The sequence below is a fragment of the Eulemur rufifrons genome, chromosome 19 (assembly GCF_041146395.1).
Source record: "Eulemur rufifrons isolate Redbay chromosome 19, OSU_ERuf_1, whole genome shotgun sequence".
NCBI classification, from domain to species: Eukaryota; Metazoa; Chordata; class Mammalia; order Primates; family Lemuridae; genus Eulemur; species Eulemur rufifrons.
This window is the reverse complement of record NC_091001.1, coordinates 108,067,301-108,090,889: the sequence shown is the minus strand read 5'-3', so window position 1 is coordinate 108,090,889 and position 23,589 is coordinate 108,067,301. Positions and strand designations below refer to the sequence as shown.

Genomic DNA, 23,589 nt, shown 5'->3' with positions numbered 1-23,589 from the left:
GGCGAGTCCGGGGGCGGAGCGATACCAGGGGAGGGGCGGGGCGATCCCGGGGGCGGAGCGATACCAGGGGAGGGGGCGGGGCGAGCCCGGGGGCGGAGCGATACCAGGGGAGGGGCGGGGCGAGTCCGGGGGCGGGGCGGGCGCAGGGCTGGCGGAAGGGTTGGGCCGAGCGGGGCGGCTTGAGGACTGAGCGGCCCTCGGCGCCGCGACCGGACCGTGCGTCCTGCGCCCCTGCCCGGCGCCATGGAGGCCGCGCTGCTGCGCTTCTGCAACTGGAGCACGCTGGCCGTGTGCGCCGCGCTCAAGCTGCCGCAGATCTCCGCTGTGCTAGCGGCGCGCAGCGCGCGGGGCGTCAGCCTCTCGAGTTTGCTGCTGGAGCTGGCGGGGTAAGGCCGAGGCTGCCCCTTCCGCACTCCCTCTGCCCCTGCGAGGGCTCTAAGAAGGGCGGGACGACCCCGGAGCTCGGTGCTGCAGCTGGGCGGCCAAGGGTTAACTGGGGAGCCTCGGGCCGCGCGGGGCAGGACTTCCCCGCCCTCCTCGACTGCTTCTCAACGAGCCTGCGTGATTTACATTGACTGCGCACGCCCATTGTACAGATGGGAAGGCTGAGTCCTAGCAGAATCAGGCTCTCACACACAGCATCCCTAAGCCCGCCCCACATCATCAACTTTCTCTGGCCTCGGTTTTCTCACCGGTAAAACAAGAATTTGAACTAAGATCTCTGAAGACTCAGGCGATGGGGAGATCTTTGGAGGGAGAGAAGGAGGCGGGATTAGGGCAGGAGTCAGGCAGGCAGGGAGGAGCCCAGGGGACTCCAGGTGCTAGTTTGTCCGTGGGAAATCCCGAGTGGGCGCGCTGACCCCCGGCTACAGACCTGAGGCTGGAAAGCAGAGGTGTGAACCTGGTTGGGAAGCCTGGGAATGCAGGTGTGGGGGGGAAAAGGTTCCCCTCTGCTGTCTGCCACTGGAACGGCTGGCAGGGGACAGATGACTAGGAAAAGAGGCTACAAGTTTACTGATGTGTCTGTGCACTCGGCAGTCCTGCAAACACGACACTCAAAAGGCGGGTCGGGTGGTTGAGGCTTAACTACGCTCCTCGCTCCTGGTAGGGGAGGGCGATGGCGGTATAGACAGCAGTGAGGTGTGAAAATGCAAAATAAGTGACTGAGGCAAAGCTCTTAACCAACAGAAGCTTATTACGCTGAAGTTTGAGGACGCACCAGCAAAAGCACAAACCACAGACACCTGTGGCCCGTGATCCCTGAAGACGGATTTGGATACAGAAGGAAAAGGAGGAAAGGGGCCGGCAGTGAGGCAGGTGATTAGTTCTTATGAGGCTCTAATTAGTGCCCGGGAAATCCACATTTTACATAAGCTAAGGTGCCTATTTGAGGAAAAGGGAGTGAAGGAAGAAATCAGTCAGGTAGGTGACCTGGGCAGGTGGAGGAATGTTTGATCTCATCTTTTCTCTGTTCTGCACCTGGGAAGCTAAACTCATAGTCAACCTTGTTAGTGTGGAATCCAACAGGCTTTAGTTTAGGAGCTAGACTAGCCTGCAGGCCTGAAGTTACAATCTGCTGCCCTTGTTTATGAGCGGCCGGCAAAGAATTTCCCCACCCATCATCTGCAGGGCAGGGTAGTCCTCCCGAGATGCCCGCCCAGGCCTTTATTTTTCCTGCGAATCTGGCTGACTGGCTGACGCATAATGTTAATAGCAGCTGACCATGTGGAAGGGGGTGTTGCATGACTCAGCCCCAGGCCTGACCCTTCCTTTTGCATAAGGATTTGGGGGCTGGGGGAATCCCTGAGATTTTTATTTTTCTTTACAGGAGTAATATATGATTTTCAGGGGAAATGAGTGAACACCAAAACACTGGCCTGGGAAAAAGTTCCTCTGAGCTCTGGGGGAGGCGGCGGGGAGGTGAGGGGTGGAACTCCACTGTGAAGCAAGGCTGCCCTGTGCAGATAAAGCCTCCCAGGTAATCTCTGGTAGCTGCAGAGTGAGAGCCCGAGGCGGGTGGGCTGTCTGAGGGGCTTGCTGCTGGTTACGCACGGCCGCCTCGTGCCAGGGCTGGGCACACAGACTTCTGTAAATGGCTTGGCTGGATCAGGGCCCAGCTGCAAGGCCAGCCTGTCCCAAAAGGCCAGCTGGAAGCAATCTGGCTCCACGATTGAATTCCAACAGGTTTTATCTCCACCTCCCCAGCAATTTAGTATAATGGTTCTCATTTCCTGAGCACTCCTTCTGAGCTACTCCGCCATTGTGGGTGTTACCTTACTCAGTCCTCACTGCTGCCTTAGCAGGTAAGTGTTGGTTTTATCCCAGACTATAGGAACCTGAGCAGGCTGGTGAGCTCAGCAGTCCTGGCCCTCTCACCCCTCTTCCCCTTCTCCCTGCCCTGTCCCAGCTCCTTCCCCAGCCTTCCCTGGGGAGGCCCAGGTGGGGTGGGTGCAGTGTCCATCTGACTCCCCAGGGGCTTGCCTGCCTGGAAGACCCCTGACCAGATGGTGGGGGGACAGCCAGAGTTTAAGCAGAAGGAGCCCCAAGGCGGTCACCGTCAGTCACCTGGAGGGCATGGACCCTCTTTGGATCTCAATCTGAGCAAACTGGCTCTGAAAGCCCATTTTTGAGACCGCTGGGTCACTGGGAGCATGAACTGTGTCTTAGTGACAGAGAATTTTAGTGTGGGTGGGTGTGAAGTGGCCACACGGGCACTCCTCCAGAGCACAGGCGCCCCCTCACCTCCCCCAGTTTAGTTCTAGGCAGCAGAGCGTTGGCCTCTGGGTAAGAATCCTCTGGAAAAGTCCAGAGTTCAACTCCCAGCTCTGCCCCTCACTCTCAGGCCACCTGCCTCCCTGCGTCTGGGTGGCTGCATGTGTGTTGAGGCAGAAAACTCCAGTGCGTCCATGGGGCAGCCAGGGAATATACACAAGCTAGTGGGGCTGGTGTCAGATGACCGTCTGGCCTGATTTTATTATAATGAGCATTTTAGCTATTACTTTTCAATTAAAAATTAAAGACACTGCCTCCACCCCCCAGGCTGCGGGAGCCGTGGGAAGTCTGGATGCTGTCAAGCAGGGATAGATAAGGGGGGTGACAGCCGCACCCAGACTGGTGTCAGGAAATCCAGGCTCTTCGTTTTTTCTCTGAGTTCTTGTATGGTCTTGGCTGCTTTGGGCCTCAGTTTCCCCAAGTAGTCTGTAAGAAGCGGAGGCCAGCATGGGCGACGCCTGAATGTGAGCACAGCTCGGACACTGCTGGGTTCTCGGGCCTCAGCTGTGTCCGGCAGGCGTGCACACAGCGCAGGTGTGCGGGCGGCGAGGGCCCCCGTGGCCTTTTCTCACGTTCCTCGGCCTGCCGAGCTGTGGGCCGCAGAGGGAGAGGTGTAGGGTGGACAGCTAGTGCACGCGGGTTTTGAGAAAGATCTCTCTGGACAAGGATTAGGATAGAAAGAAGTTTAACTTTTTCCAAGGCGGAGAAGGGGCCAACAGGAAAGAGGAAGAGTGTGTTGGCATGGAAAGCTGGTTACTCAGACCTTTTGTTTAGGAATTGTTAAAAAAAAAAAAAAAAAAGGGTGGGGGGATGTGAAAGATGACTTATGGCTGTAGCCAAATTAACAGGGTACTGTGAACTGTCCTATCCGTGCCTTCTTTCCTTAGTGGCAGGTGGATAGCGGAAAGGTATGATTTAGGGGAGGATCTGGGGCCTAAAGTTTGTTCCCCCTGCTGTCCTTCTGGAACTTCTCAGGAACACCGGGAGGCTATAAAAGCAGATTGTAAAAGGGCAGTCTTAGTCTATAGGTCTAGTGATCAGAAAAGAAAAAAATTTACATTTCCTTTCTGTTTACTGGGCTCCTTTTAGATGTTGTGAAAACAGAGCTCTGCAAGGTGCCTGTCAGAGAGCACGAGCTCATTTTTCTGTTATTTTGACGTCCTTTCAGGTGGGAGGCAGCCTCCCCAGCCCCCTGGGCTCGCTCTCACAGGTACCAGAAGGGGCTGCTCAGGAGGCCAGGTGGGGCTGGGCCAGGCACCTGCTTGTCCCTGAAGCTGGGAAAGCCGGGCAGCCAGGCCTCGGGGGTCCTGCTAGTCACACAGGCGCCCAGGCCTGGGGGAGACCTACATGCTCAGGCTGACACCGGGCCGTCCCCCACTCCTGTGACCCCCTCCCCGGCCCCCAGCTGAGCCGGGAGTTGCACTGTCAGAGCAGGATGGGGGAGGCACAAGCTCTTTGATAAAGCTGGTTTTCCATGACCCCTTCCCAGCTTAGGGAGACCCTGGGGCCCCGAGTGTGGGTTGAAGCTCCGTGGTGGGGGTTCCCTTCCTTCCTGTCCCCGTGGTCTGGACTGAACACACCGGTCGGGCAGCTGCACTGCTGGGTGGTGGGACAGAGACAGGCAGCCCAGGGGACGGCGGGGACTCAGGTCCTGAGGGAGAAGGCAGGGCCTGGGTGTGAGCCGTGTGGCAGGAGGGCCGGCCTGGTCTCCTGAGGAGGGTGGGCCCTCACAGAGCCAGGATTTCCTTAGGGGGGTTGAGGGTGGGTCTCCCAGCCCTTCCCCCCTGCCCTCTCCTGGGCGGGGCAGCGCTTCTGGAAGGCAGCATGCGGCACCCAGGTGGCGCTCTGACTGTAATGCCCGGTCTCGAACCTCCCATCCAGGCATGGATCCGGCCCCCTCAGATCCGTGCAGCTCTGCAGCTTCTCAGGGCGATGGGTGTTTGTGTGCCACTGCTGAGGGGCAGCTGCCCGGGGCCGGGCGACCACCCAGCTTCGGAGACAGGCAGACCTGGGTCTCTTGTGTTGCAGAGGGTCAGTGATGTGCCTTCTGTAAACATCCTGTGTAAATGACCATCTGAAGGGACTGGATAGGGTGTGGATATTGCACTCGGGCCCAGCTCCCAGAAAGTTCTGGGTGCTCCCAAAATCATGGAGATTATTTCTTTATTTTTTAATTTAATTATGTTTTTTTAGAGATGGGGTCTCCCTCTGTCACCCTCTGTCATCATAGTTCACTGCAACCTTGAACTCCTGGGCTCAAGTGATCCTCCCTCCTGCCTCATCCTCCTGAGTAGCTGGGATTACAGGTGTGAACCACCTTGCCTGGCTAATTTTTTAATTCTTTGTAGAGATAGAGTGTCAATGTTGCTCAGGCTGGTCTCGAACTCCTGGGCTCATGTGATCCTTCTGCCTCAGCCTCCCAAATTGCTGGTATTGCAGGCCTGAGCCACAGTGTCGGGCTCGGATTATTAGATTGAGTACCATCCATACACGTGGGGCTCCCAGCCACCACTCATAGGATTTGGCAAAGGAGCCTGGCTCCTGGGATCTGGGTGGCAGTTGCGGGACGGTGGTGAGAGCCTGTGTCCTCCTCCCCAGGTTCCTGGTGTTCCTCCGGTACCAGTGTCACTACGGGTACCCGCCGCTGACCTACCTGGAGTACCCCATCCTCATCGCCCAAGGTAACGTCCCTCCCCACGCCCACCGCCTGCCCCGCCTGCCCCGCCTCCCCTCCCCGCTCACTCAAAGCCTTCCTCTTTCAGACGTCATCCTCCTGCTCTGCGTCTTTCACTTCAGTGGGAACGTGAAACAGGCCGCACCCTACCTCGCTGTGTATCCTTTCGGCTTGGGAGAGTCAGAAATGGGCTCGGGGTGTTATTTGTTAACAATATGCATCGTGAAGCAGGGTCCTTTGCCAGATATGTATTTTTTTGTAAAACTAAAGAAGAATCCCAAATGCAGATGTATCAACACAGACTAGAGGTGCCCTCGGTGCAGTCCCTGGCAGCGGCCTCCCTGCCAGGGCCAGGGTGCCTGGCTTGTGCCAACAGCCCAAGTGGAATGTAGCCTTAGCATGGCACTGCCGAACATGCTGGAACATACAGTCGTCAGCCCCTGCTAAGGACAGCATTGTGCAGCTATACTAGTTTATCTCAGACATTTCTTCGTTTTCTGAAAATAGCCCCAAAGACCTTGAAATAATAACGAGAATGTCTGGCATTGAGCATGGTGCCGCCAACACGCCCGTTACCCAGCTCGCTGCCAGGCAAGGGCGGCGTGGGCTCCTGCGGCTGGTCCGCGGCGCGAGTTCTGCTCCTGGTCCAGACGGTCGTTCAGAGGCGCAGCCTTGGGGGCCCAGCGTCAGTTGTGGCCAGAAGGCTCGAGGGGTGGCTCCCATGTAGGAGGGCGAGGCTTTGTTCCAGCTCTTAGTAAAGACTCCGTACTGTTCTCTCACTAAACCGCACACTCCTTAGAAGGCCGGGGCAGTTTGAATGGCAGGGCAGGGTGGGCAGGCAGTGGATCCTGCTGTCTGTGGAAGGGTCTGAGCTGTTTATTCCTCCTCCCTCGTTAGGGAGGAGGAAGGGGGGAAGGGGCCGCCCAAGTGCAGCCCTCGGGGATGTGGGTGTGGGGACGTGGTGGTGGTGGGGGGAAGCAGCTGGCCCAGAGTCAGACAGGACAGGCCCCGTCCCCTGCTCCCCCCGGATGCTCTGAGCCGCAGTTCCCCCATCTGCGAGATGGAATCATAACATCTATCTTTAGAGTTGTGCAAACTAGACGCACCAGGAACACAGAGAAGCTGAGTAAATGACAGGGCCGTCTTGTTGGGTTTACTACAAGGGGGCTCTACAGCCCGTGTCTGCAGCAGGTAGCTGGATTCGGGCGTGGCAGGACCCTCCGCGGTTTCATTGAGCTGCAGGCTCCCGTGGCTCAGTTTCCCGCTGCGGAAAGAGGGCTGCCCAGGCGTGCTGCACCTCAGCACTTCAAGGTTATTCCCAGCTGGTTAAAGGTTTTTGAAAACAGTACTTTGAAGATGAAAAGCATTATGTAATTTACTTTTGAAATAAAATGCAACAGCTTATCTGTGCAAATGGTGAGGCTGAAGATTAGAAGGTGTGGGTGCTGATGGTAAGTTATTCACAGCTGCTGGGGTGCTTAGGGCAAGTCTGTGCTGTCAGCAGGTGTTTATAGCCTCCTGTCAGTTGTGCCTTATGGAGAGCAAAGAAATAGGGTTGCTGTATTAACAACGAATCTTTCATAAAGTGTAAGAATGTCCCAAATACTGTGTGGATATACTTGTACTAATAAGATAATTGTTGTTCACCTGAAATTCATATTTAACTGGGTGTCTGTATTTTTATCTGCCAAATCTCGCAACCCTACAAAGAAATCCGCTGTAGGATCTCAGTAGCTTCTACTGCTGGTCAAATTTTATAAAATACATATTTTGAATACATAGGAGGAGGTGGGATGGTACAGAATTGGGCAAAAAGAAAATCGCAAAAATTAACTTAAAAAATTGAGTTAGAGAGTTGTAAAAACAGAATTTCATCCAGCTGGATTCAGGCTGCCTCCTGGCGTCGATTAGGCTGCTAGTATTCAGTTCTACTGACTGTTAGCACAGGGCGTCATATAATTAACGTTGTTAATTATAAGAACAGCAATCTCTTGAGTCCCAATTATGTGACTGTAGACATTTAGGAGGTAGACAGGGCAAGAAGTGTGAATTCCATTTTACAGATAGGCAAACCAAGGTCAAGAGATGGAAAGTGACTTGTTCAAGGACAGTCCTGAGACTCCTGGCCTGTTCTTTCCAGTGCTCACTTCAGTCTCACTCAGCTGTATCATTTTTAGGGTGGAGTTAGTGGGACAGGGGCAATCAGCAACAGGTCCACATGACACCAATTTTGCAGAACATTCCTACTTTGTAGTGTGGGTCCTCCCTTTTAAATGCTTGACTTTTGACAGTGAATTGGAGACAGCTGCCTGGTGAAGAATTAAGCGGGTGTTAAAACCATTAGGAATGTTCCCAGCGAACAGTCCCGTGCACAGGGGTGTCTTTGTATTTTTCTCCCATAATCTGCTTGCTCTGTTCTTTTGAACTCCGAGCACATGTTCCCTTGAAACCCTTTTTGTCTTTTCCAACGTGTCTGACGAGTTCTAGCGGAACCAACCCCAGTTCCACGCTTGGTTTCTATGTGCAACTCTGTGGTCTTGGTTTGTTTGGAGACTGAAACGGTGGGGGGGGCGGTGCACTGCCTGGTGACCCACCGCCGTCTCCCTTAGCACTTGTTAAGACTGGTGTGTTCTTGGTTCATCCTCACCCTGCAGAAGTGGATCCTGGACCTGGCCATGGTAAGTATCACCCTTGAAAAGGATGTGTGAGAAGTAGCAGGCTGCCCGGGAGAGAACTTTCGAGATCAAATGTTAAACCTGCTAAATTTTCAGCTGCACTCAGGGATAATGGGAATGAAAGTACAGTGCTATCCAAATATTAAAAGATATTGTTCTCATTTAAATGTGGGGCAAATTTATTTGTAAACTTTCTTTTTGGGAGCCATAGAGAACCAGATTGGAGAGGCGGTCAACCATTGTAGAATGAAAAACTGATGCGCGTCAGTTGAAGAGCTGCTTATTAGGCTAATAATTACATACTGGCTTCATACTCACTATTTTTCTGACTTTACCCCCCAAACATTTTTTTCCCTCAGCGTGCAGGGTGCTGCAAGCTAACTTGTGAAGATCTTACTCTGCCGGGCAGCAGAGGGCCTGAGCCTGCCGCTGTGTGGACTTGTTATTCAGTAGCCGGAAATTCAGGGCTGATGCTTGAGTTTAGGAGTTTGTCAGTTCAGAACAGCATGGTTCCCCCAGGCTCTACAACACAGTATCTCTATTTATTTTTTGCTGGGGGCTATGGATAGATAAGCCTTTGTGGCCAGGCAGTGATTCTTTCCTGCTCCCAACTCCAAACTAGCTGTAGCCCACGAGTTGCCCACTGCACAGTGGAATCTGTGAGTTACAAATGAACGTCTCACTGTTGCATTCTTTTTCACCAAACTTAGGTTTCAACCTTGTATTATACAAATTGATTATTATTTGACCAGAAAATTTGGCTTCAAGCATGCTTTGAGTATCTGGTGCTCTTGTACTTTCTTTTTTAACAGACTCTTGACTTTCTCACATTTTATCTGCAAACAGAATTTATGTACTTTCATCAGTGCGGCCAGTAAGTTCGCACAGCTCCAGTGTCTGTGGAAGACGAGAGACTCGGGAGCTGTGAGCGCGCTGACCTGGAGCCTCTCCGCCTACACCTGTGCAAGTAAGAGCCAGACGCAAATGCCAGTGCCAGGTGTCTACCTGGCAGTGTGTTAACTGGTTTTGAAGTGCCGTGGTCCTGGCTGTTGAGGCAGAACCTCCTAGCTAAGTGTGTCCGTATTTACAAGGCTGATTTAATGCAGATTGTCCTCCATTTTCTGCAAGATCCGTATTCCAGATGCCAAAAAAGAAAAAAAAAAAGTGAAACCAAAAATCAGGCCTAATATTAACAGTCCTGTCTTCTTTGAAAAGTATCAAGATGTTGATTATATTGAATCTACTATTTTAAAAATTTGAACCTTTGTGATGTAAGATTAAAAGGATAAAAATTATACATTGGCTTTTAAGAATGAATATAATTTGTAGCAGTGGAGAGATTTTCTGCAGCCACATTGTTTGCTCTTAACTTTAGAATTTCCACTGTTCATTCAGGTTCTTAGAACTGCCTAAAACACAGATATACTATATATAGGCAGAAACATTTTAAAAATTCAGAGCTATCATATTATTGGATTTACTGGTGTTAGATATTTTGCTTTATCATGATTCTTCTGCATTGTAAAGGATCAATTTCTCTATCCAGGGTTGCTGATTTGGGTCTTTATGTCCAAAGTTACTTAAAATTAAGACTTGTTGAGTTTTATTTTTAGCTTTAAAATGTTAAAGTATGTGTATACACACACACACACACACATATCACACATTTTCTCTATCCATTCACCTGTGGATGGACACTTGGGTTGATTCCCTATCCTGGCTATTGTGGATAGTGCTGTAGTAAATGTGGGTGTGCAGCTACCTCTTCCAGACACTGATTCCATTTCCTGTGGATATATACCCAGTAGTTATTGCTGGATCACATGGCAGTTCTAGTTTTAATTTTTTTGAGGAACCTCCATACTGTTCTCCATAGTGGCTGTACTGACTTACGTTCCCCCAACAGCATGCAAGGGTTCCCTTTTCTCCATGTTCTCTCCCACGTTTATCTTTCATCTTTTTGCTAACAGCCATTCTAACAGGTGTATCTTATTGTGGTTTTAATTTGCACTTCTCTGATGATTAGTGATGTTGAGTATTTTTTCATATACTTGTTGGCCATTTGTATGTCTGCTTTTGAGAAATGTCTATTTAGATCTTTTGCCCATTTTTACATCAGGTCATTTGTTTTTTTTTTTCTCTTAAATTTAAGTGACAATACAGTATTGAGGTCATTTGTTTTCATACTGTTGAGATCCTTCTATATGTTGGATGATAACCCCTTATCAGATATATGGCTGTTAGGACATGAGAATCCTTGTCGGCCACCTTCCTACCTGGAGTCTTCTCTCTCTCGGCTTAAGATCAACGTCCTTCATTTAAATTGCTGACTTAATCAACATCTATTGCAGGCGGTGGTATTCTCTAACTCCCAATTTACGTAGCCCATGAGTGTCAGTTTCAACTGTTACTCCAATTTCCTACGTATTTGCTAAGTGAAGGACTATACCAGAAAAATGAATTAAACAAAACAGTTCTAGTTAAACCCTTAGGAAAATCTTACCCTTTCCTGGGTCTCAGTTTCCTTATCTACAAAATACAGAGGTAGAACTTAAAACATTGTTTTTCAACTAGTGAGAGCCTTTCTTTAAATAAAACCACCCAGAAGCTCATTATGTAAATGAGATTAGAGTTGCTTTTTGAGGGTGGGGGAGTGGGGGATTGGCACACACAGACCGGGGAGGGCAGCTCAGCCCCACCCCTGGCTTCCCTGGGCAGCACCGAAGTTCCTTCTAGGAACTGCTGCTTCTCTTATGAGCAGTTTCAAAACCACTATGCTGGGATGCATGGCTCGTTTGTAGATGTTCATGAAAAATAATACTATTTGGGTTTATGTGCTACCAAAAATCTATCAACAACACTTAGTATATATTGGTATATTAAAAGGGAAAGACAATAGCTAAACACCAAAATGTCTGAGAAGCAAGTCATTTATTGCTGCAAATTTTCTTTTACAGCAAGAATAGTGACAACCTTAATGACCACCAATGATTTTACAAGTAAGCAAAATATTTTTCCTCACACTTCTGAGTTTTGTGCTATTTGTGCCTTCTTCATTTGGAAACTGTCTTAGGGTTTAATAGATGGACTCAGCTGTAATGGATGGCGGATGTGGAGGACGGCAACAAGGTATTCCTAGTTTTCATCAGTCACTTTATTATTAAGCATATACTTCTTGTAGTACAGGGGACAGAATATGCACGAGAGTGGATTCCTGTCTGCGTGGGGCTTCCACTTCAGCACTGGAATTGGCCGTAGGTGATCACAGTTAACGACTAGATCGTACTGTGAGATGTGTTTTGAAAGAGCAAGGCAGGATGAGCACCTGAGAACCTGACCTAGTCTGAGGGAGCTGGGGAGATTAATTTGAAGAGGAGTGAAATCTTACAATGGGTAGCAATTTAATCTCAGGAAAGGGTGGGGGGACTGTTAAAAGGAGCAGCATGTGTGGCCATTAGCAGAGAAGACACAGGCCTGGAGACCCTGAGAGAACTCCGCAGGGCCAGGGCACAGGGCGAGTGTGGGGAGCGTGACCGGGGGTGAGGCTGGCAGTGGCCAAAGCACCCAGAGTCCAGCGTCCAGCACCTAAGAGAGCTGCCCACAAACAGCAGGAAGCCTCTGAAGGCTTTTTAGAGCAGGGGAGTGGCATACTCATGTGACTGGACGTTCTTGTTCTGTTTTTTTTTTTTTTTTTTTTTTAAAGAAAAAGCTGTGATGGAGGAGAGAATACTTTGGTTAACTAAAAAAGAATTTAGTAATTCCTTAGGCTTTCAACTCCCAAATCGAGCATATATTATACATCTTTGGAAAATGATTAGAACAGATGGTGTTGCCTATGAAGATTGGGAAATGTCCCCAGCACATAGACCCCTTAAATAAGCTAATTATTATTTAATAGAGAAACACTGCTTCAGAACAGAGAGATGCATTTGTTGGTCTCTTCTTGGAGGTTGTCCCTTTGGCTCAAATACTTTTTGTCTGCTCTGATCGTAGAATGAAAATTGTTCTGGTCGAAGAGTAAACTTTGACCAAGTAGGGAATGGGGAGATAAGACAGACCGGGTCTTCGCCACAGGACTTGAATTCTCAGCATGCAAAGGAGAGTCAAACGCTAACTAAACAACAAAACTACACGCTAAAAATTAAGTTTACAAGATCAAGAATATTCCGATTTCTTATGTGTGACAGCTGTTCCTGAGATTTAGTATACCTGGGGATAACCTTTTAAAAACAGTTTAGCTAATATCTTACATGTGTTTTACAAACACAAAGATATCTTAAATCTCATAAACCGTATTCATTGGGAGAGTGTTCAGGCCTTAAAGTATTAAGTCATTTTTAAGGTTTTAGGGTTTTTTAAATTATTTTTTTACAAAGAGTCACATTTTCATGGTTACTTCAACATAAAATATGCTTTGACATTTGGGCGAGTTTTTCTGTTAAGAAATGTAGTGTAAGAATGATCTTAACAGGATGCATTATACTACCTTTGCTTAACACGGAATGTTCTGAGATACGGGCATCCTCGAGACTTCAAAGGAGTAAAGGGATTTTAAAAAGTTATACTACTCCGTAGCCAGAGGCAAATGGCTCTAAATTAATCTTTTAAGATTTATTCATGAAGTCAGACCAAGTGGCCAAAAGTAGTCATTATGATAGGAAGATCATTTCCCCAAAAATACTTCGAACCAGTTGTTTGAAGTTTTCATGATTGATAGTTAAGTTTTATTTTTGGGGTGGGGAGTGAAGTTTTATTTAGGATTACACTTTAGAGCAGGAGGTGATTTTGCTATACGATGTGAAAAGGTTTTAATACACACTTTTGTTCTTTTTGATTTCAGTTCTTATACGTTTTGTGATCATGCTGGCTTTAAATATATGGGTAACAGCTACAGTACTTCGCTACCGGAAGACCGTTATAAAGACTGAATGATGGATTTATTATTCCTGCACACAAAGTGGATTTTGAATAACTGAACCAAAGGGAAAAAGAAGCTCCTTGCTAAATCAAGGTCTTTTATAAATTTAGTCAATCATTTCTGAATCTTTGAAGCCAAAGGCTTTTTTAGACTTGAAAGAGCCACTTAAACACTTGTTTAAATGCCAATTTCCCTTCCCCACTTCCAGGTTATGGTAGGGATCAGACATCTGCAGTTTTGAGAAGGCTGGTGACTGATGGAAGTCATCCAGGAAGCCCATTTGAGCAGACCACTTTCACCCTTACCCTTGAAGTTATGATTAAGTTCTCTCCCAAGAGCTAACTGCATCTATTTTTCAACTTTCAGAATCTCTTAAGAAACAAATCCTCTTCATGAGTGGGAGTAAATGGAGTGGGATTTTGCTCAAAATCAGAAGTGGAACTGTAATAAATTACTAGGGTTCACTTTCTGGGATTAAAGTTTAGTTGTAACATAGATATAACAGGACAGCCGTGTTGTCCGTCGTAATACGGTACACCACCTGCTTAGCTCTAGCAAGGATACCAAGGGAAGCACAAATATAAGTGGCTTGAGTTTGTATACCAAAATAGTCCTTTAACTTAACACTGTGCCTTAATTCCTAACAAAAGGTATTTGCAGCTAACAGTAATCTCTACTTATGAAGAGGAAATCCTAACATTTTTTGATTTAAGCACAATGCTGCCTTTTAAAAATGGCCACACCTATGCAATTACCATTATTGGAATTTGGTGTAAAATGCCAGATTTTGTCTATTGAAAACATATAAAGAGTACTGCTGGTTTCTGCCCAGTTCTGATAGATTTTATTCTCATTATAGTATCTTATCCTAAACATGTTAGGATTATATGTACACTGTTATTTTCCTACAAAAATATAAACCTTAACATTTAAAAATTCACTTTCTATCCAGGCGCAGTGGCTCATGCCTATAATCCTAGCACTCTGGGAGGCTAAGGTGGGAGGATCACTTGAGCTCAGGAGTTCAAGACCAGCCTGAGTAAGAGTGAGACCCCATCTCTATTAAAAATAGAAAAATTAGCTGGGTGTTGTGGCTCGTGCCTGTTTGGAAGCAGAGGCTGGAGGATCACTTGAGCCCAGGAGTTTGAGGTTGCAGTGAGCTATGATGATGCCACTGCACTCTACCCAGGGCCAGAGTGAAAATGTCTCAAAACAAACAAACAATAAAGGAAAATTGAACCCCTTTCCTCACTTCCCCCCTTTCATATAAAATTTTAAAAAATATATAAAATGAAAATTCACTTTCCCATTCTAATTGAAGGCATTATTCTGCTATATTCAATAAGTGATGTTTATTAGAGAATGCTTAGTTTCCTATGTAAAATAAACTTTCATATTTTGAACTCTGCTGAGTCTTAAAACTGTCATTTGTTTTAACAGGACTAATTTTGTTATGTAAGGTATAGTTTTTAAACAAACTGTGGTTAATCCTTTTAGAACTACTGGTTGGGACCGGCAGGAAGAGAAACATGGTATCTAAAAATAAATCATTCATCCTGTAGTTTGGATCAAGATGTCATTTTTAAAAGATATAAGTTAATCTTTTCTCATTTGCAGTTATAATCTGACCATCAGTATAAATACAAATTATTTTTATTCCAACAAATAATTTAGATATAGTTTATTAGTACTTTGTCATTGCTTAAAGCAACTCCTTTAAGAACATACTTACGTGAAGCGGTCTCTGTTTTTCCTCCTTTGGGAGAAAACAAACATTTGAGCTATTCCAGATATTTCACACACATTTTCATATTTAATCCCACAATGATCCTATAAAGTAGACACAATCTCCATTTTACAGATGAAAACACAGAGGCTCAGCGTGAATAACCTGCCCAAGACCATATAGCAAATAAGTGTCCTAGAAAAGAACCCAGTGATTACCAGAGATACTGTCTAGAAAACCACCTATCAATCAGCAAACTATTTCCTGACAAAAGAGACACCTGCCTCTGTCCCTATCCTCACCAGCTCAAATGAGATTGTTAGGTTTGTGTCCCCATTAAAATACCCAAATCAAATCAGAGACAGGCTCCTGGTTGAAATTCTATTTTGTATTTCTCCAAGGACTAAATGACAGGGCAGAAGAATCACACGACTCCATAGCTTCAGTTGCAAGACTTGTTTGCTACCTCCATCCCATCTTTTATACCCATCTTATGAGAAAGGCAAATATTTAGGGTAAATTTTAAAAGGTTGCAGCACTCCAGGACTACTTCATAGGAAAAGTATGAAAATGCTCATGTCTTCATTTCTTTTATTTTTTTTTATAAAAAGCAGGCATAAAATACAATTACATTACTACAAAGATGCAACAAAATTAAAAAAAAAAGAAAAAGGGGTAGGATTTTTGTTCAGAGGGGACAGCTGATCAAATATTTATGATTATCTAAACCATGCAGTTCATAACTTATTACAATTCCAAACAAAACTCATTATTATGGGGAAGGGAGATGGGGAGAGGTCCCCCAAGCATAATATTCAGCACTGTCACACAGTGCTTACCTTCAAAGTGCTTTACAATTCAACTATGGTGTCTTCACAACATAGGGAAGCTGAAGCCTTATTCCAGGAAAGGAGAGGTGAGTCAGTAGCAGTGTCAACGCAGACTGAGAAACTCAGAAGTGACTTGCTCAAATAAGATTTAAACGTGTTATTTAAAGCATGTTCCAATAAGGTTAATATCACGTCTGAGTTTCTCTATTTTAACATCAGAATCCTGTAAGGACAGATAAACAGCAGCATAACTTCTTAAAGTGTGGTTTGGCAATCTGGAGTACTTCTTGTTCAGGACATACAGATAAGCTGATGCAAAGTAGATCCTTCAGAGCCAGATTTGTGCAATTGCAGCACAGGTTAGTTTTAAAGGCATTAAACTTTATTTTATATTTATTGGTATACTTATCCATTAGTTAGCTAGAGCATTTTAAACTTTCAAATAGATTTTTTTTTTTAAATCTTGCTTCTAGATAGCATGTTTTTTTAAATTAATACTTTAAAAAAATTCACTATACATTAATTTTCCACAGTAATACCGGCACCAGTTTTCCTTCCACTTCTGTCTCACTATCTCCACAAAAGTAAAAAAATCCAACTAAGAAAATCCCAATACTCACTAGTTCTTAGTTCCCAATAGGAGGTATTTATGGCTCTAGGAGAAATCAGGTGTGAAGAAATAAGCAACTTATAGTCTCATAAATATTTATCTTGGAAGCTTTGGGGCCTCAAGAAAAAGAGAAACTGGCACAAAATCAGGTTGTGTCATATTTAATGAGTGATGGGGAAGAGAACATGTGGACAGGTGCATGCACTCATGTATGTACAGAAAAGCGGCAATGCGGTAAAAAGCAAATTCTTACCCAAGGTCAGAATTTTTTATTAAGCGCATTTCTACTAGTTGGACAAACAAACTAATTAATCCTTATGTCAAACCATATAATGTGAAGAATCTCCATGGGAGAGATTTTTTTCACCCCTAAGAATATCTCTTTCCCCCCAAATACTTCACATTAATTTTCCTGGTACAGTTGCATCACACCATGATTCTCCATGTTCTCTAATATATACAGCATTCAAAATTTAAACTTCTGCCTTTTTCACTCAAATATTGCAGTTACTCATGTGTAAACTTGAAATTGTTTCACCTTAATAAAGTTTATTAAAAATATATATATATATATATACTCTCCAATTCAGAATAGGATAGAACCTCCCATAGTGTAACAAAATCTTTATATAAAATATTAATTCAGTCTCCTTTTAACAACTCTAATGAATGGAAATATTTATTCTATATAAATTTTATATATTTTTCATTTTTTAATCTTACTTAAAAAAAAAAAAAGCTGTCCCCCAAAACCAGAACTGCAGAACACACCTGCAAGAGAAATGGCATGCACATCTAGTTTTAGCACAGACAGCATAAAAGAGTGCAGACTGGATAATGTAAGAATAACAAAATTCAGTTTCAGTACATCAGTAGGCCAATGACTGCTCTTCAATTTCCACAACAGTATCTATAATGGGGATCTAACTCTTTAAACATCTCTATACTGACATCAGAGGGAATCAATGAAAATTATGTCTACTTCCTTCATTGAAATTTTAGATGATATATTTCAGCATCATACCAAACTCTGTGTGTATGTATATAAAGAGAGACTGATAAAAGACTACACAATTTTTTTTTTTAAAAAACCTGATGCTTACCATTGCTGCATACTGTTGTGGTATAAAACATATACTTATCTGTGATCATGAGAATTATAACAGGAATGGTCCTGCCTAAACTGTAACTTTAACAGCATTTAAAAAATGAAAATCAAACTAAGTGCCTTTGAGGCCACTTCTTCCCAGTTATCAGTTTTTTCTTAACCCAATACTGAAATATTGCCATACACAGTTGTGTGTTTGAAGATCACATTTAAATATTTAAAATATATCTACAGTATGTCTTAGTTTTCTTTATATTTGCGATAATTTTTGAATCTTGAGTGTGAATGTCAAGATAATTACAAATGTCTTTACCAGAAATAAAAGCACATCTAGGGTAGCCAACAAATTCAAAGCAAAGCAAACATTTTGTAGTCACAGACTAACACTGAGGTCTGTAAAAAGGGTTGGATGAATAATACATACACATCAACGATATATTAGTTCTAATACTATCCATTATTGTTTCTATAACCAATACTTTAAAAAAATTTTGTTATACAATCAAAATAAGCTGACGTTGATATAACTATTATGTGTAAAAATAGTGCACTATTTTTCTTCCACAAAGCAAGTTTGCATCCTAAGAGCTGGTAAACACTTTTTTTTTTAATACAGAAAAGGGCTGAGACTTTGAAATAAAATTAAATTAAGGCATTCAAAATGGGTGAAGTTGCCTATCATGAAGCATTAGGAAACTGATAAAATTAACTTCAAACTTCTTGTTACAGTAACTGCTTAAACACGAACATGCAGCTTCCATCAGGTACATATGAATGAGTGATATAAACTCCAACATTATGGCTTTATACAAGTGCATAGTTGCAACTGCAGTAAGTAATGATATCTGATTAATGTATATAAAAAATAAAGTGGGAAGTTTAAAAAACCCTCTTGCAGTATTACAGTACTATATATATATATGGTTTTTTAAATATATATATATATATATACACAGTATAATGGTCACTTCTGAATGATGCAGTCAGTATCACTGTAGTGGAATCCATTTCCAGATTCTTCTGGTAAATGTGCTGGTGAAATCTCACTATTGAAGCTGAAAAGATGATTTCTTTAAACTTTAAGTCTTCTCAATCCTTTTGTGCAATGTAGTGTGAGTGACTGCTAAGAGAGCTTTATGAAATGAGTTTGGAAGAGTTGCACATGATATCCTTACTCTATTAACCAATCATGGTTGGTTCAATCAATTTGCTGCTTCAAAGGAGCCCAAGAAATCTCTCCAAAATTTTTCATTTATATTACAGGGAAAAAAGGAACATATATGTATATGTGTATTTATCAGTCTCTCAGGAAAATATAGCTTTTTAAGAAATTTTGGGCCATCATATTTCAGTCCTGTTTTAACTGGAAGAATACGATCACCTTGAATAATGACTGCTTTCACAGAAGGCAGTTAGCTGAAAAGAAAGGAAAAATAAAGTTAACTGATAACAATTTAAGTTGTATAATAGCTGAAATAATTTAAGAGGTTGTTAAATTCCTTGAAAAGGCATTCCATTCACATTATTAAATTATACTGTCTTCCTGCTACTATATTTTTAACACCTAAATCATGCATAAGCATTCTTATTACTTTTCTTATTTTTAGGTACATGGCAATTATATTCTTTAATATATGGACTTTGAAAGTTCCATATTGGCTACAAACATTACACACAAGTTTTAATATGGTTAATTAGCTATTAGACTTATTTAATGATATGCCACAGAATAACTCTGAATAGAAGTTTGATTTGGTGTTTAACTGCTAGCTGCCTATGTAGCTGAAACAGCAGTGGACTTAGGGACCAGGTTCTAGTTGGCTGTTTGACCCTCAGCCACATTTTTTCTTATCTATAAAACAGGAACAAATATGTTATAGTAAATAGATGCAAAGGTACTCTGCTTACCAGGTTATAAACAGATCCCAATAGTACATGCTTTATGTTTTGCAACATGCTTACTTAGGTTAAGACACACATTACTTCTTTTAAAACCATCCTATGTAAAAGGTTTAAGTCATGAGGCTCAACTTTCATTCACATCTCCTTTAGGCACTACTAACCAAACTATTTCACATTTTCTAAAAGCACAAGAGTTTTCACAGCAATACTATTAACATTCTTCAGCAAGGGTAACATTAAATTCTCACAAAGCAAACATTTCACAGCATCACACACACAAAAGCCAAATCAGAAATAACAATTTCATAGCACTCATTAGACTTATAAAGTTTTTATAGTTTCAATTCTTGCAAGTTGGAAAGACAGAGGAAGGAAGGAGAGCGAGATGAAGAAAGGAATCCCATGCTATGTTCACAAAGTAGTACAGTTGTAGGAACTTGAAAACATTGCAAATTCTCCTCTGAATATGGAATGAATACAGAATTAACTCCTTTTGTGGTTTCTACATGTTTCATTCCTAAAATAAAAAATTTTAATTCCAACTGTACTGGAAATTTATAAAGAATCTGAACATAGCATTTCACTTTTATACTTAACATGGCAATTTCAGTTAGAAACGTGTCTGAAAACTACTTTTTTAACTATATACTATTAACAACTTTATAAATTTTCAAAACTAGTCAAAAATAATGAAAGCCCAAGTGCAAACCACATGCACTATGTAGAAGTACTAAAATAACTCATTTTTCATTTTTTTGATTTACCCCATTTATTTCTTCAGAAATCAAAAACATCGTCATCATCATCACCACCATCAACATCATCAAATGACCAATCCCAGTCTTTAAATGCCAAATCAAGCAATCTGCAATAGGAGGTTTGCAAATTTATACTGTAACATTCTTTAGAAATTGCAGCTTAATGCTATGACCTAGAAATCATACTTTGGATATGCTGTAAACATTTTAATTTTCCCTTCATAGATAACAACATGATTAAAACTAAGATAGAAAGCACACAGGGAAAACTTTCCCTTTATATGTAATTACATACAACTTGTTGGCCAGGTATCCTTTTCAGAATACCAGAGAACTGAAGACAGAGATAATATTTGGGATAATAAGACACAAAGTGCTCCCCCCTCATCACTCCTGTACCCCAGGTAAAGATGTGACCATCCTGATGCCTAGTTTGGCTTGACAACTATGAAAGCCCAGCATTTGTTAATATTCCCTTCACAAAAGTGGTTAGATTACCAGCCAGCTCACATTTTTCCATCATTACCCCATAAGCCATAGTATAAAAAGGGAATAAAATAGTAAGAACACAGCTTTTTGAATTCTAGCAGGTCCTGCTCAAAGGCTCACCAACAGCTATGCTCTACATATGAAAAACTATGGACAAGCCGCCAGGGATACATATAAGTAGCATCAGCAACTTCTCTCAGCTAAATAAATTGGACTTAGTGCTGGGTTATATGTGGTCTTTTCTTTCCAATCCAATAACCTGAACTGTAATATTGCAATCATTTTTGTTTTAAAAAATAGGAGTAATCTTTCATCATTTATAAATAACTGTGGTTGTTCATGAATCAACTTGTGCCAAGAAACTCATCTGGTCCCCAAAGCCTCAGTTCTTAAACTTTAGTGTATATGATTTACTGAGCACTTTCTATAATGCATATTACCAGGTCTCATCCCAAGAGATTTTGATATGACTGGACAGAAGATGGGGCCCAAATATTTGCATTTTTAAATAAAAAACCTGAGGTGATTTCTGATGCAGCTGGTTAACATTGAGAAACACTGACAAGAGTAGGTTGATGGATAATTACCCTAATTTAAAAGTAAAGAAACTACTCAGATTACTTTTTTCAAATGTGCTGAACACAGAACAATATTTGAGAAAACACACAAACTTAGATATAATTACTTGTTCACTTAATACATATCATAGCCTAGTGTACATTAATTTTTCTATGCATTTTTAAATATAAAGGAAATTTTAGCTGTGGTTTCAGCTCTCCTGCCTGGCAGGCTGAGACCTGCAGGCCTTCCAGGGTATCCATGCCCCAGCTTGGCTGCTTGATGAGAAATCTGCATTGCATATCCTTCCAAAACCTTTGAGGTGTGTGCTGGCGTCACGATCTCGAATTTACAATTCCAATTGCTAGATATTAATGCAGTGCATACAGACTTCCCCTAAAACTTCTCCCCCATCCCCTTCCAATCGGTCACCTAATTCTAGTTATTTAGACTTAAGAAATCTCTCTGAATCCAGGTTTCTTCTCTCCTTTTTCACTGTCAGTACTCAGTTTCGGATCTCCTTAAGTCTGAACATACCAATCCCTAATTGAAAGACTTTTACTTGTAGAACAAAATCAAAACTCCTTAGCCTAGTGTACACGGTCCTTTTCAGTCAGGTTCAAAGTTTTCTCTCCAGTGTTATGTTATCTACTCCCACTCCCTGCTGTCACCCTCGCCCAATCCAACACAAAATTACAAACATAAGTAATTCTGACAACTCCACACATGACATTTTGCCTGGAATTGGCTTTTTCCTTATTTATTTGCCTGTAAAATTATCAATCTTCCAGTTTTTGAGACCTTTCTTAATGTCCTCAGGCAGAATTCTCCCTGCTTTGTTTCCCCGTAACCACCGTTCATGTGTCTATTATAAGCAACATCGTACACAGTGCTGTGTCTGCTTGCCCGCCTGTCTCCTCTGTTAACTGGTCACTAGGGATATGCTGCAGGCCTGGGGAACTTGTCAAAGACGCTTCAGAAAAAGGGTCCATTTAATTTTCAGTTCTACCAGCAATACAAGAAGTGTCCATTTCTGTATCTTGCCAATAGTAAGTTTCTTAACCCTTGCCAGTTTGGCAGGTGAAAAATGGTTTTATGTTATAGTTTTAACGTAATTTTAATTTTTTTAATACAGTTGTCCTTCCTTATCCACGGTTTCACTTTCTGTGGTTTCAGTTACCAGTGGTCAACCATGCTCTGAAAATATTAAATGGAAAACTTCTGAAATAACAATTCATAAGTTTTAAACTGCATGCCATCCTGAATAGGGTGATGAAATCTCATGTCATCTGCTTGGAACACGAATCATCCCTTTGTCCATCGTATCTGTCCTGTAGATGCCACCTGCCTGTTAGTCACTTAGTAGTAGTCTTGGTTATCAGACTGAAAAAACATGGTATGTATAGGGGTTGGTACTATCTGTGGTTTCAGGCATCCACTGAGGGTCTTGGAATGTACTGCCCACGAGATAAGGGAGGACCACTGTAATCAGGCTGATCATTTTTTTTTTTTTTTTACATTTAACTGCTATTTCATAGTAATGCCTGCATATTCCTCACTAATGTTATATTGGGATAAGGCAATCTTTTTTTTCCTTAATGATTTATAAGAACTCTTTATATGGATCTCTCTCATGTATATTATAAATACATGGTGTTCTAAAAATTTACAAGGCTTTATATTTTGAGGTAGTCAATCTTTGACTCTGTTTTCTTCTTTTGTTTTATTCTTTGGAAGTTCTTCTCCATTCCAAGATCGGATACATATTCATTCATATTCACCTATTCTCTTTGGCTTCATTTATGGATTTTTCACACTTCAAGTTGTATATAACTTTATTATTTTTTCCCAAATAGTCTGTTAATTTTCTAATATTAGAAATGGAAAAGAACAAAGATAAGGTAATAATGACATAATAGCTACCCTCACCCTTAAGTTTTAACTGTGTTGGCATGTTTTATTTCTTAAAACTGGATAAATGAGCATTTGTTACATTTTTGTTTTATATTTTTCTGTATGACTTAGGTGTTGCATTTTTAAAAAAGATCGTTAAAAGAAAAATAAAGAGAAATGCCCTCTAGCCAGACCGATATTTTGTGTCTTACATTGAAACAAACTAGGATCTCTGCAAATTGTCTTAATGAAAAATTAGCATTTTATTCACAAATTGCTAGTTTTTTAGCATAGCGTTTTAATTCAAAACTACTAAGAAAACATTCCTCTAGAATGGCATTTCTACACATTATGTTTTATAAGCTGTCAATTAAGTTCTACTCACATCACTATGATGCACTGGAGTATTACAGATGAAAGTGCAGGCTCTGGAACTAGACTGTCTGGACCTAAATTCATGGCTCTGCCACTTATTAGCTATGTGACCTTGGGCACACAATCTTTCTGTGCCTTATCTTCTTCATCTGTTGAATGGAGATATTAATAGCTACCTCACGGGGTCGTTCTGAGGATAAATAAGTTAGTGTAGTTAAAGCTCTCAGAAGAGTGCCTGGCATATTATAAGTACTCAAAAATGTTATTTTGTGTAATGATAATAGCTAACACTTATCCATTA

The 23,589-nt window shown here is 42.6% G+C and overlaps 2 protein-coding genes across 3 annotated transcripts in view; one reads left to right on the top strand and one right to left on the bottom strand.

Moving 5' to 3' along the window:
* Positions 1–166: 166 nt before the first annotated feature.
* Positions 167–14,334, top strand: SLC66A3 (solute carrier family 66 member 3). 2 transcript variants are annotated; one of them, XM_069494455.1, is made up of 7 exons: positions 167–386; positions 5,371–5,453; positions 5,535–5,604; positions 8,067–8,124; positions 8,968–9,088; positions 11,079–11,120; positions 12,962–14,334. In XM_069494455.1, the coding sequence occupies exons 1-7, from the start codon at positions 244–246 to the stop codon at positions 13,051–13,053; spliced, it is 609 nt and encodes a 202-aa protein (XP_069350556.1). In that variant the 5' UTR covers positions 167–243; the 3' UTR covers positions 13,054–14,334. The 2 variants fall into 2 exon arrangements, with proteins under 2 accessions (XP_069350556.1, XP_069350557.1); XM_069494456.1 differs by lacking the exon at positions 11,079–11,120.
* A 3,972-nt stretch (positions 14,335–18,306) lies between these two features.
* ROCK2 (Rho associated coiled-coil containing protein kinase 2) overlaps positions 18,307–23,589 on the bottom strand; it is a 119,492-nt gene continuing 114,209 nt past the window's right edge. The window contains exon 33 of the mRNA XM_069495157.1: positions 18,307–18,729. Within this exon, the coding sequence (XP_069351258.1) occupies positions 18,726–18,729 (4 nt within the window). The 3' untranslated portion in view covers positions 18,307–18,725. The remainder of the gene's footprint in view (positions 18,730–23,589) is intronic.